Source organism: Chinchilla lanigera, unplaced genomic scaffold (assembly GCF_000276665.1).
Source record: "Chinchilla lanigera isolate Chin_1 unplaced genomic scaffold, ChiLan1.0 scaffold00030, whole genome shotgun sequence".
NCBI classification, from domain to species: Eukaryota; Metazoa; Chordata; class Mammalia; order Rodentia; family Chinchillidae; genus Chinchilla; species Chinchilla lanigera.
Genome location: NW_004955431.1, coordinates 4,759,631 through 4,771,633, shown reverse-complemented (window position 1 = coordinate 4,771,633; position 12,003 = coordinate 4,759,631). Strand labels below are relative to the sequence as shown.

The following is a 12,003-nucleotide window of genomic DNA, read 5'->3' as shown; positions in this document are numbered from 1 at the left end:
CTTGGTTCACAGATTTAATTTGTTCTGTGATTTTAGAGAAGATGGCCACATTTGTGTCTGTGTGGGAAAAGAGATGGTTGTAGTCATGTTTGTGACCTCATGCAGAGTTTGCAAACACAAAGTTTTGCCAGATACTTCTGTTTGTGAACCAGATTGTTTGCTAACAAATGTGTTCATGAACCAAGGTCCCACTGTACTCTCTACCTATTCTCTACCATCTTCCTGAAACCAGGATAGGTCTAAAAATTATTGACAGGAGAAGGGCTGGGGATTTAGCTTAGCTGCAAAGCGCCTGCCTGGCAAGCGCAAGGTCGTGAGTTTGGTTCCCAGTACCGGAGAAAAACCAAAAAAAAAAAAAAGACAGGAGAAATTTGCCAGTTTTCAGGCAGAGAGTAGGTTTAATGTATGTAATACGGTTATATCTGGTCAGTGCATATTTAGATGCATTTCAGTTATTTCTCCAAGTGAGATTATTTACTTTGTTAATACTTCATGGTAGTGAAACTTTTATACTGTATTTAAACGGTGTAAAATATTTTAAAGTAATACGAACTTTTGGCTAATAATTAGGTTTACGGGAGAGTAATAATAAAAGGAGGCTTCTGTCCTTTCCAATTTCAGTTGTTGTTTTGGTTATTCCCATCTATCTTTTAAGAAACCTTTTTTACTGTGGAAACCTTCCAACATACACAAGAGAAAATAAAATGGTAAGCCTAAAGAACCTTTGTCTAGCTTCAGTAATTTCTCGTGTTTTGTTTGTTCTATCTGCTCTCCACCCCTGTGCATAGTTTTTGATTATTTTAAAGCTCATAGTAGACAGAGCATTTCTTCCACAAATACTTTTCTGTATGTCTTTAACATGCAGGCATACCTATCAATCATCAATGAGTTGATGGAAGGTTAAAATCTGAAGAGAGTAGCCTTTACCACACAAAAAGTGGAAGGATGATCATACAGAGGGTTGAGCTGTACAAAGGCTTTATTTCTGAAGGCAGTGTGTTTTGAGAATGTGGGACTAAAATGAGGGTGATGTGCCTTGGAAAATAAAAGGGATCATAGTACAAAATGAAAAAGAAGTTCGTGCTTGACTTGTGCAAAGGGCTTTGAGGCCATGCGATGTAGCGATTTTATTAGTATAGAAGAGATAGGAAGGGCTGGGGGTATAGCTGAGCGGCACAGCACCTGCCTGGCAAGCAAGCGCATGGGCCTGAGTTCGATTCCTGGTACCAAAAAAGAAAGGAAGAAAAAGAAGGAGACAGGAAACCACTGATGGAGGGTTTCATTAAGAGGCAGAGGGTAGAGGAGATACAGTGGATATAGGAATATTAGGTATGCACTGTTACATTAGTTTTGACAATTAGGTTGAACAAACAGGTTGTTGCTGGTAGAAGAGATAGAAAAAAGCAATTTCAGGGGGATACTTAGAGATTAAATCAATAAAATTTGATGACACATTGCCTTTTGGGTTTAAGCAACAGGAAGGTGGTTTTTGTTAAACTGGGTAGATGTTGATTCCTATACCTGAGCCTAGAGAATGTTGGAGGACCATTTTAGTGAAGGAAAATTGTGAGTTCAGTTTTGAATATGTTTAGTGAACCATTCAAGACTGAGTAGCAGGTGGACAGAAGAATGATTTTTGTGCTTAGAAGTGAGATACAAGCTGGGTTTATGCAAGTTTAAAGAATATTATTTGAAGATAAGTAATAATTGAAACCATGGGTAGGTGGTTTGCAGTTGAGAGTATAAATTGGTCAAGCCATGTGTTTATACTTACGTATTAAGACTGAGCCTTGTGCATCTGCAGTATTTAGTGGCTAGTTATTGGAGGTTGAGACTGGGTTGAGAGTGAGGGGTAAATAACAGAGGAGCAGCTAGAGAGGAAGAAGAAAATGGAGAGTACTTTAGTGTGAAAACCAAGGGACAATGTTGTTCAAAAGTATGGAAAGTAGTTTCGAATACTGCAGTCACATTTCCCATTACTGGGCACAGTATGTAACACCTGTGATTTAAAGAAGGAAAGATACAATTTGCTCACAGTTACAGTGCATGATTGGTTGGCTCCAAGGCAGAGACATAATGGTGGAAGCTGCTTAGTCCATGACAGCAGGAAGCAGAACAAGGAAAGAATGTTAGAGTAGAAGGGGTGAGGAACCAGACAGAGACATCAAGGCCACGCGTCCATAACCCCACACAGACACAACTAGAACTGTGGTTCACCAGTCCCTGGAGCATATCTCAAAGGCGTTTTTTTGTTTTTGTTTTTTTTCTATTCTTTTTCTTTTTCTATTCTTTTTCTTTCTCTATTCTTTTTCTTTTCTCTTTTCTATCTTTTCTCTCCTCTCCCCTTCTCTCCTTTTTTTTTTTTTTGCGGTGCTAAGGATTGAACCAAGGGCTTTTGCACTGAGCTACATCCCAGCCTTTTTTTAAAATTTTGAGACAGGGTCTCCCTAAGATGTTAAGTTCCCTGGGTGGGACTCAAATTCTGGGTCCCAGAGTGCTGGGGTCATAGGCATGTGCTGTCATGTCCTGCTCTACTGGATTTAATAGCATCTTTAGTTATCAATTGCTGTACAAAAAATCATCCTAAAATTTACTGGCTTAAAACAAAAATTTATTATTTTTTAAGATTGATGGGTTTGGTTGCTGACTGTTGGCAGAGGCATCTTGCTTCCTTGTGGCTTTTGTCTTCCATTATTCAGTAATATAGTATAGTCAAGCTTATTATATGGCTGGTTTGCACAGGAATGGGAATGATCTGCAAAGTGTAGAAAGACTTTTGACCCAAAAAAGATTATTATAACTTAGTCCACATTATTTTAGTGAAGTGAGGACTGAGAAGTGACTAGATGAAGAAAAATTCCCAAACATTTCTATTTTCTCTAATCTGTGCTACTAATTTTTTTTTTGTGCTGCTAATTTTTTGAATGCTTCCTATTTCTTACTCTTGCTTTCTTTTTCCTCATTGCTCTTTTTTTATCTCCCATGTTAAAATCCTGCCCATTTATAAAATCTTACTTTAAGTCTTCAGGTATTTTCCTTCTTTATTCTTTGTTTTCCAGCAGTTCTGAAGTTTAGTTTCTATGCCACTATTTGCTTTTATTATTTTATGTCTCCTATGTTTTTGATCATAGTCTTCACTTTGCATTGGTTTTCAACCTGCGTGACAGTCTAGACTCTCAATAAACTTTTCATTCTTCAACTTGCTGTTATGCTACTTACTTGTCTTGTTAGGGCGTTATTAAATCCTAAAGTAGTAACATGCCTATGATAACTGCTCCACAAGGAAATAATTGAGTTTTTCTTCAATTCCAGCACAAATAATTGGGATTGCAAATAATTAGGATCTGAACTGTAATTGGATATAAAATAATCATTCCTCTGTATCTCTCAGATATTATTTATTTCTTTGTACCTCATATGTACTTTTACTTTTGTTCATGTTACAATTATTTACGTGGTGTGTTTTTTATTTTTGGCGGGGGGAGTGGTTTCCGGTACCGGCAACCGAACTCATGACCTTGCACTTGCCAGGCAGGTGCTGTGCAGCTGAGCTAAATCCCCAGCCCCTTACATGTGTGTTCTTGAAGGTGGGAAATTATAGCATCTGATATGTTACCTTTTATTGAATAATCCAAGTTGTAGCTTGCTTTGTGATCCTCATTCTTTTTAAAAAAGTGATCTCACATAACAAATAAAATTTGTATATTTATAATGTCTTAATTCTTTGATATTATGGCAAGTTCATGTTTTAGTAGGCCAGTGTAGTAAACTATAAAGAAGAAAAGTTATGATTTGGTGTATTATAAAAAAGTAGAACAAATAATAATATCATCAAGTTCTCCTTTCACCCCCACCCTGCTGCCTGGGGATTGAAGTTAGGCCTCTTGCATGGTAGAGAAATGCTCTACCACTGAGCTATGTATCCCCACCCCTTTTCAAATGTTTTGTGTCTTTTCCTAAAGCAAGAATTTGTGAAGTTCTATTCTTACTCTTTATGAGCCTTGGTGAAAGTATGTCCAGTGTATACATTTTAATTGAGTATTATACACTGAACTGTATGAAATAGTTGCCATGGCACTAGTGTCTGGGATATTTATTTCTCTAGACTATGTTCTAGGTGTCAGGCTGATTTTGTAGCTTGTGTCTTTCTGTCCTTTGCGTTGAAGCACATATAACGGCCATAGATATAAATGAACTAGGTACACACATGGAAAGAAAAGCACTTGAAGTTCTTAGGAATAGGTCTACTTGATTCTGTGATGCATCACACATATCTTGACCCATCACACGTACCTTGTACTGATAATGGAAATTGTTCCATATCTGTGTTTGGAGGTACAGGGAGCATGATTCTTGGTGAGATGCTGAGAGGTGCTTATGCTCTGATTAACATTCTTGCTTTGCCCCTCTTGTACTTTCCTTAAATTGTGGGAGTGGGGGCCTCTTTTTTCTTCTATTTGACAAATACTGTGGGTAGGTGGACAAGAAACAGATCCTCCTCCCAACCTGGCCCAAAATAGTAAGATAAGTAGTCATATAAATAAGTGATAAAAATTTAAGAAGGAAGTACCATTATGAAAGACTGTCTAATTTTAATTACTTTAGTAGTAGAACTGGTTGGCCAGAACATGCAAGTTGAAGGGGAAATTTGCTTAAGTTTTGGTACAGATTAATAACCCTTTCTCAGGTCTGTGATGTGATCCTCATCTAGGAACCAGTTAGATTATATGCCAGGAGACTGCTGTTTAGATTCTGAATTAAAGATGTCTTTAAAATAAATTTCTTTTAGCTACTTTTACTGATTGCTAACTTCTGTTTATTTGCATTCTGTGGTTTAAAAAAATTGGTAATGTATGAGAATCCTCATATCTTAGATTTTATGATAGCTTTTCTTTTATGAGTGAGCAAGCTAAAACATCTCCAGTCTTATTTGACTTCTTATGTCTTTATTAAATCCTGAGTGTCATGCTTATGCTGGTTGCTCCATAAATAACTAAATAATTAAAATTGAAGATGAGATTTGGTTCAGTTTTAGCAAATTTACAAACAGTTGAACAAAGACAAAATTGTGTTTTCATAAATATGGAAGAGTTTGACGTGCCTAAATGATTAACCATTACCAACCTATTTTGATTGATTGATTATAAGAAAGACTCAAGGAAAGAATAGTAAGTGCTTTAAAAAAGGAGAAATAGGACAATATTTCTAACTTTAATTTGGGGCTATATTTACTTTTCTTCAGCTCCAACATTACTTAAGATATCTGGATTAGTTATATTGTTAAAATCAATCACTTAAAATGACAATATAGAAAACCTGAGTTTTATCCAAGTTAAAAAATTCTTTGTAAATATAAACAGTGGTTTTTCTTTGCTTATTAGTCCATTAGAATGAAGTGTTTGCAAGTACAGTCTTAAAAAGACCCTAGTACAGGCCACTACTACGATTATGGGAAAATTACTGTGTTACTGAATCACACATAATGTATCCAATTCTTCAAATTTACCAGATTGTCCATTTTAATGTAGTGTCTATAAGATGTATTAGTGTCTTAAAATCACTAGGTTGATTCAGAAATAAATTTGAAGATTTTTTCATAAACATGGTTATTTTATAAAGTTTTTCTATTCAATAAAGTTTTCATATTAATAGCTCACCATTTGATTTTTTTAAAATGCAGGTTATATTTTCAATAATGGTTAGGCTTTATTCAGTTCTAAGAGTCAGAGGCTTAAATTCTATCTCTCCATCACTTATCTGTGTACCTTCAAAAGAGCTGCCTGAAGTGCTTCTTTACTTCAGTTTTTATTATTTGTAAATGGGACCTGTCTGGTTTGTTTATTTTACAGAATAATTAGCATATATATGTGTGTATATATATATATGGCTTAAATAATGTCTGACATCTCATAGTTACTTACTATAAAAGTAGTATTGTTTTTAGTGGCTAAATTTTTTTTCTTGTGCTGGGAATTGAACCCAGGGACTCATGCACACCAAGCATGCTATTGCTGAGCTAGATCCATAGTGTAAAGACTACTTTCCTTTTTAGACTATCATAGTTTAGTCACTTAAATTGGAATATTCGTGTACTAAAATTTCCTGAGATTTTTAAAAACAGCTTTTATGAAAGTTTTCCTGTCAAGTGACCCTACTAAATACCTTGATAACTAGTACTGTACAGTCATTCATTCTTTCATTTATTTATTTTATTCTTTGGGGTTTTTTGGGGTTAACTTTTACACACATCTATGAAACAGACTCCTTTAGGACCATCGTTCCTCCCTTTACTCTCTTTCAGTATTGGGAACATATTTTATTATTTGGTTGTGCATTTTAAAATCCCCAAACCTAAACATGCCTAGTATTTTGTACGTACATAAATAGTAGTGAGTAAAAGCATGTATAACTTTCAAGTAGTAGAATTCTTAGGATTCCTCCAAATTTCTAAGATTTGTGGCTAGTAATTATATCTAACCTACCTCCTACTGAATTGATCCCTATTTGCTTACCTGAGTTCTTTTTTTGTTGTTTGGAATTTTTAAAACTTTAGTACATGGAACAGAACATTGCATTTAAATGTGTTACTCTATGCAGTGTCTTTTTCTCCTTCTTCCCAAAAGCAGCACTTGTGAATTTGGTGTATGGTACATGTTTTCTTACTTTTACTATATGTATATGTTATACATATAGAAAATGACACTAAATATTGTTTTTGTTTAACTGTGTAGAAATGCTCTTCTAAATTAATATAATTTTGCATCTTTCCTTTTTCATCTACTATTGTTCTTTTTGTTTTTTTGAGACAGAGTCTTGCTATGTAGGCTAGGCTATTGTTGAACTCACTGTGTAGCCCAGACTGGCCTTGAACTTGCTGTCATCCTCCTGCCTTAGCCTCCCAAGTGCTGAGATTATAGGCATGGCCACCACACCTGGTTTACTGTTGTTTTTGACTCAGAAATAGTCACCATATACAATCACCCAAAATAAGAAAAGATGTTCCAGTGCATCAAAAAAATGATATTCTTTTCAATAGATGGTAGTGGGTCATTTAGATGTACATTTAGAAAAAAATGTAATCTTCATCCTCTTACTATACATCACATTTAATTCTAGATGTGTTTTAGATTTAATTATAACTGGTAAAATATTAATGCTTTCAAATATAAGAGCATCTTCGTGATCTTTGAAGACACAAAAAGTACTGATTTTGAAAGGAAAAAAATAAGTTCTCTTTATCAAAAGATAGCACTAAAATCATGGAGGAGATCACAGGGTGGGGGAAGACATTTGCAGTACCTATATCCATGTAAGTGATACCTAGAATATATTAAGAATCCTCCAAACCAATAAGAAAAGTATGGGCAACTATAAACAGAATAGAAAAGACCTCCACACCAATAAGAAAAATGTGGGCAACTAAAAACAAAATAGAAAAGACTCACAGGTACTTAACACAAAAGAGCACAGTGATAGGGCCATGTGTAGTACGTGTATGGAAGGGTGATCAACTTCCACCTACAGGGAAATTGACACCCTGCTGAGCTACTACTGCTACATACATGTTATTCACATACCCCAAAAGGGCTGAAGTCGTTTTTTTCTTTTTTTTAGTGCATAAATTAGATTATTTAGTATGTTTAGCTTGTAAAAATTTGTCAGGCTGTACATTCATAATTTATATTCTTTTATTTATATGTTACATTATCCAAAATACTATTTTGAGATCCATCCATGTTGAATCTTAAAAGAAATTTATTCATTTCACCAGCGGTATTTGAACAGACCACAGTTCATACATTGATTCCTTTATTGGACTTGTAGGCTTTTTCTACAGAAATAATGCTGTAGACTTTTTTGAGGGGGGAGGTATGCTAGCAATTGAATCCAGGGCCTTGTGAATGTTAAGCATGTGCTTTACCACTGATGACATCTACATCCTTTATATTACTTTTTGTAAAAACAGAGTTTTTCTAGAAGGTGGCATTCCTGTTTTAGGATATGCTTGTCTTCCAAGTGATACTCAATTGTTTTCCATTTCCAGATGATACTCACTTATCTTCCAAATGGTTGTATACTTCCAGGCCATCAGGACTGTTGGAATGCTTTTGTTACTCTGTATTCTTATCACTCGGTATTGTCACTTTTAAATTTTTTGCTAATCTTATGGGTGTGAAAGTATACCTCCGGGCTGGGGATTTAGCTCAGCGCCTGCCTGGCAAGTGCAAGGTCGTGAGTTCGATTCCTGGTACTGGGAAAAAACCAAGGAGAAAAAAAAAAGAAAGTTATCTCTCATGGAGATTTTTTTGTATTGTCTTATAACTAGTTATAGGCTACTTGAATTTCTTCTTTGGTATTGTTATTTTCACTTTGAGGAACTATACATTTTTGCTGTATATTTTTCTGATGTTTAATTTTATAATTTTCTTGATTTTTCTGAAGTTTTCTTTGATTCTCAAAAGTCTATATATTCATGAAAACTTCTCCCTTCTGTGATTTTTTAAAAAATGCTACTAAAATTACAGCTATAAACTTTAGATTTTGGGTAGTTCAGTCTCTCTAAGAATATTTTTCTTTCATTTTCTTATGTTTTTCCTGTTCCCATTTGCCTGCCACTACTCCTTCCTATTTTACTAGTATATTCCTTCTACACTAACACACCTTTGGTGTTGAGAGGTTGCTGATAAAATGGGGAGGGGGAAAAAAGAAATAGAAAAGTGAATAAAAATTTGGTAAAAGTTTTACATAATTGAAAAGCTATATGTAAGGTGCTTAGAAATATTTTTATGAGGCCCTTTGGCTTTTTTTTTTTTTTTTTTTTACTTGAAATACATTCTAGATTTAGTATTGTACAGCCAAAGGCCAATTATTTCATTGAATGTTGTCTGCATTGCAAATACTCACTACATGATTACTTGTGCACATGTTTATATGCAGTGCCTGCTATCCCTTTGATTCTTGAAGAAATTGTATGTATCCATTACTCTGCAGAGCAACTACATTAACATTTGAGAGCCCCTTTAGCCAGTACCCTTAATGCTTTGACATTTCTGTGACTTAGAGAAGATGACCAAGCACTTGGTAGTTATGTTTCCAAAGTCAGAAGTGATTGGCTTGTTTGAGGGAAAGTAAATGATGTAAATGGTGCTTTTTTCATTTTTTTTCTGGCAAGATACAGTAATAGCAGCAAAGGCCTGAAGTTGGTTCCTGGTTATTTGCAAGTGTCACAATGCATTTGAAGTTTGAGACTCTTCCTTACAGAACATCCTAGCCCAGATTTCCTGAGCATTTCTCCGTCTCACCTCTGCCTTCTCCCTTAAGTAGGACCACTGTCAGAGGAAGAGCACATGACTCCTGTCCATGATCATAAAATCTTGGCTGATCTTGATGGAGGACTCTTTGCATATTGTCTCGGCATGAATGTTTAGGAGAGAGGTGCCAGCATAGCACATCTTCACTAGGAACACTCTTCTTAGAATTAAAAACTTTTTTAAGGGTTTGATGTAAGTTGATGAAGAAACGTGAATTTTACATCAGTGTAGAGTCACTTATACCCCCAATTTTCAATCTATCTGAGATTTAGAAAGGCTGCAAAGCAGTATAAGTCATTCTTGCTTTATGAAGAACTTAGTGTAAACTCTGGTCCTTAATTTGAAGTGATAATTTAAAAGTGTTCATATTTTTTAAAAAACTTTGAATATTTATAAAAGCACTTGAGTATTCCAACCCTGAACATTAAAATGTTTTTTTATAACTAATAAGTATTTTTTCCAGGTAACATACATACCACTGACATACTAAGATACTATCAGTAGTTTGAGTAACATTCAGATTTTACCGATTGTCTTACTGGGGATTGATCCCAGGGCCTTGCACATGCTAGGCAAATGCTTTACCACTGAGCTGTATAGCCCAACCTTCCTTTTTCCTTTGTCTTTCCCTCTTTCTCCTTGCCTTCTTTCTTTGCTCCCTTTCTTCCACCATTCTTTCGTATCTTTAATGTTATGAGCTTCTTATTTCATCACATCATGAGAGGTGTGTTGTCCGGTGCCCCATTTCAGTGACACTTAAGATTATGTGTCAGCCAGGTGCATTGGTGCATGCCTTAATCCTAGCTACTCAGGAAGAAGGATCGCAGTTTTAAGGCCAGTCAGGTAATTAATGAAGTTATGTCTCACAATAAAATGCAAAAAGGTCTGGGGATGTAGCTTAGTGGTAGACTATCCCTGGCTTTGATCCCCAGTATCCCCGTTCACAGAAAAGGGACTAGAAGGAAGTTAAAGAAGTGGGGCTGGGAATTTAGCTTAGTGGCACAGCGCCTGCCTGGCAAGCGCAATGTCATGAGTTCTATTCCTGGTACCGGAACCTGCCCCCCTCAAAAAAAGGAAGTTAAAGAAGGAAGGTAGGTTGGTTTGTCTGGAACCTGTTGGCATATTATTTCTTAGTTGGTATAGATGCCCATTAGAATCAGTTTAAAAATTTTAAAAGATTCTTAAGACTCTGAGAAGACATTCTGATTTCACTTGTCTCACAAGAATGGGGAGAAATACCTGTTAAAAAACAAAACATAAATTACCAAATCCTTCTATTTATGTAGATATGGTAAAAGTCACTACCTTTAATATGTAGTGAGAAAGTCTGCTTTCATGCACATGCTTTTAGGGACATGTGTCTTGTATAAAATGAAATATGTTTAAATTTTTTGAGATCTATGGATATGTTTGAGGCTACTACGATACAATAGAAAATACTGACATGGAGCCAGGATGTCAAATCATTTTTCTTTCTTAGATATATGACATACATTTAAAAATGTATACATGTGCACACAGACATAAAATAATGTGAGCTATCTATCAGGATTGGTTTTAGTAATGATTTATTTGGAAGCAGTTCACTACATAGTGATTAGTTGAATCTAAATCTGAAACACGGTATAGTAGTACAGATTTTATTTTTGCACGTCAGGCCTTGGAGTAAAGTTGTAGAAAATTAAAGCAACAATGTCATGTATTATATTAGGTATATCTGAATACAAACATTTTTCAGATTGTTTAGAGTGATAGATTCCATAAAGTTTTGTTATAAATGTTGTTAAAGTGGCTTTTTGGAAACAATAGTATATAAAAAGCTTACTGCTTTTTCCCCCCCCTATTACTTTTAGCTCCATTTACCTCTCAATTCTCCTTTGCCTGGAAGTGAATTGACCAAGGAACCTTTTCGCTGGGATCAGAGGCTCTTTGCATTAGTGCTGCGGTTGCCTGGCACTGTGTCAGTAGAATCAGAACAGTTGACAGGCGTGCCTTTAGATGACTCTGCAATCACACCAATGTGTGAAGTAACAGGCGGTAAGTTCTTGCTGGCAGTACACACTGACTTAAAGTAGCGTTCCACTGAATGTGTTAAAAATGTGTTTCAAAAATTGTGTTTTTGTTTAATATGTTAACATTAGGAACCAGTAAACACATGATTTTAAAACTACACTATTGATGATGGTCTGTGATCTTGATTTGAAAAGACGTGGTCCCTATTGGAGCTCATAACGAATGGTAGGCCGGGAGTGGTGGCGCATGTATATAATCCTAGCACTCAGGAGGCTGAGGCAGAAGGATTGCCTTGAGTTCAAAGCCATCCTTGTCTACATAGTGAATTTAAGGCTAGCCTGGACTACACAGTGAGACCTTGTCTCAAAAAAAAGAGGTTCAAATAAGAATGGTAATTTTTTCCCCCACCCATATAGGGAATACTGGTATTTGAAGTTGCTAAACAAATTTTCCTATCTACAAAGATCACCAGTGATACAGAAATGCTGTAGCATTGTTTTCTGTGAACAATATTTTGAGAAACATTGCATTATCCATTTGGTAGAATATGTCTGGTTAAGTGACGTTTTTCCTAGGGACAAGGAGGTAGATAGATTGGGTTAGAGGAAATCAGTATCAAGGTTTTATTCAACTTACATAATCACTCATACATTAGATTATGTAGCCTCCGTACTATGAA

General features: G+C 35.5%; 1 protein-coding gene across 1 annotated transcript in view; it reads left to right on the top strand.

Annotated features, from left to right (window-relative positions):
- Ints6 (integrator complex subunit 6) overlaps positions 1–12,003 on the top strand; it is a gene marked incomplete in the record, with an annotated part of 82,226 nt that overhangs the window by 38,603 nt on the left and 31,620 nt on the right. Inside the window, 1 exon segment of the mRNA XM_013515760.1 lies at positions 11,165–11,348. Within this exon segment, the coding sequence (XP_013371214.1) occupies positions 11,165–11,348 (184 nt within the window).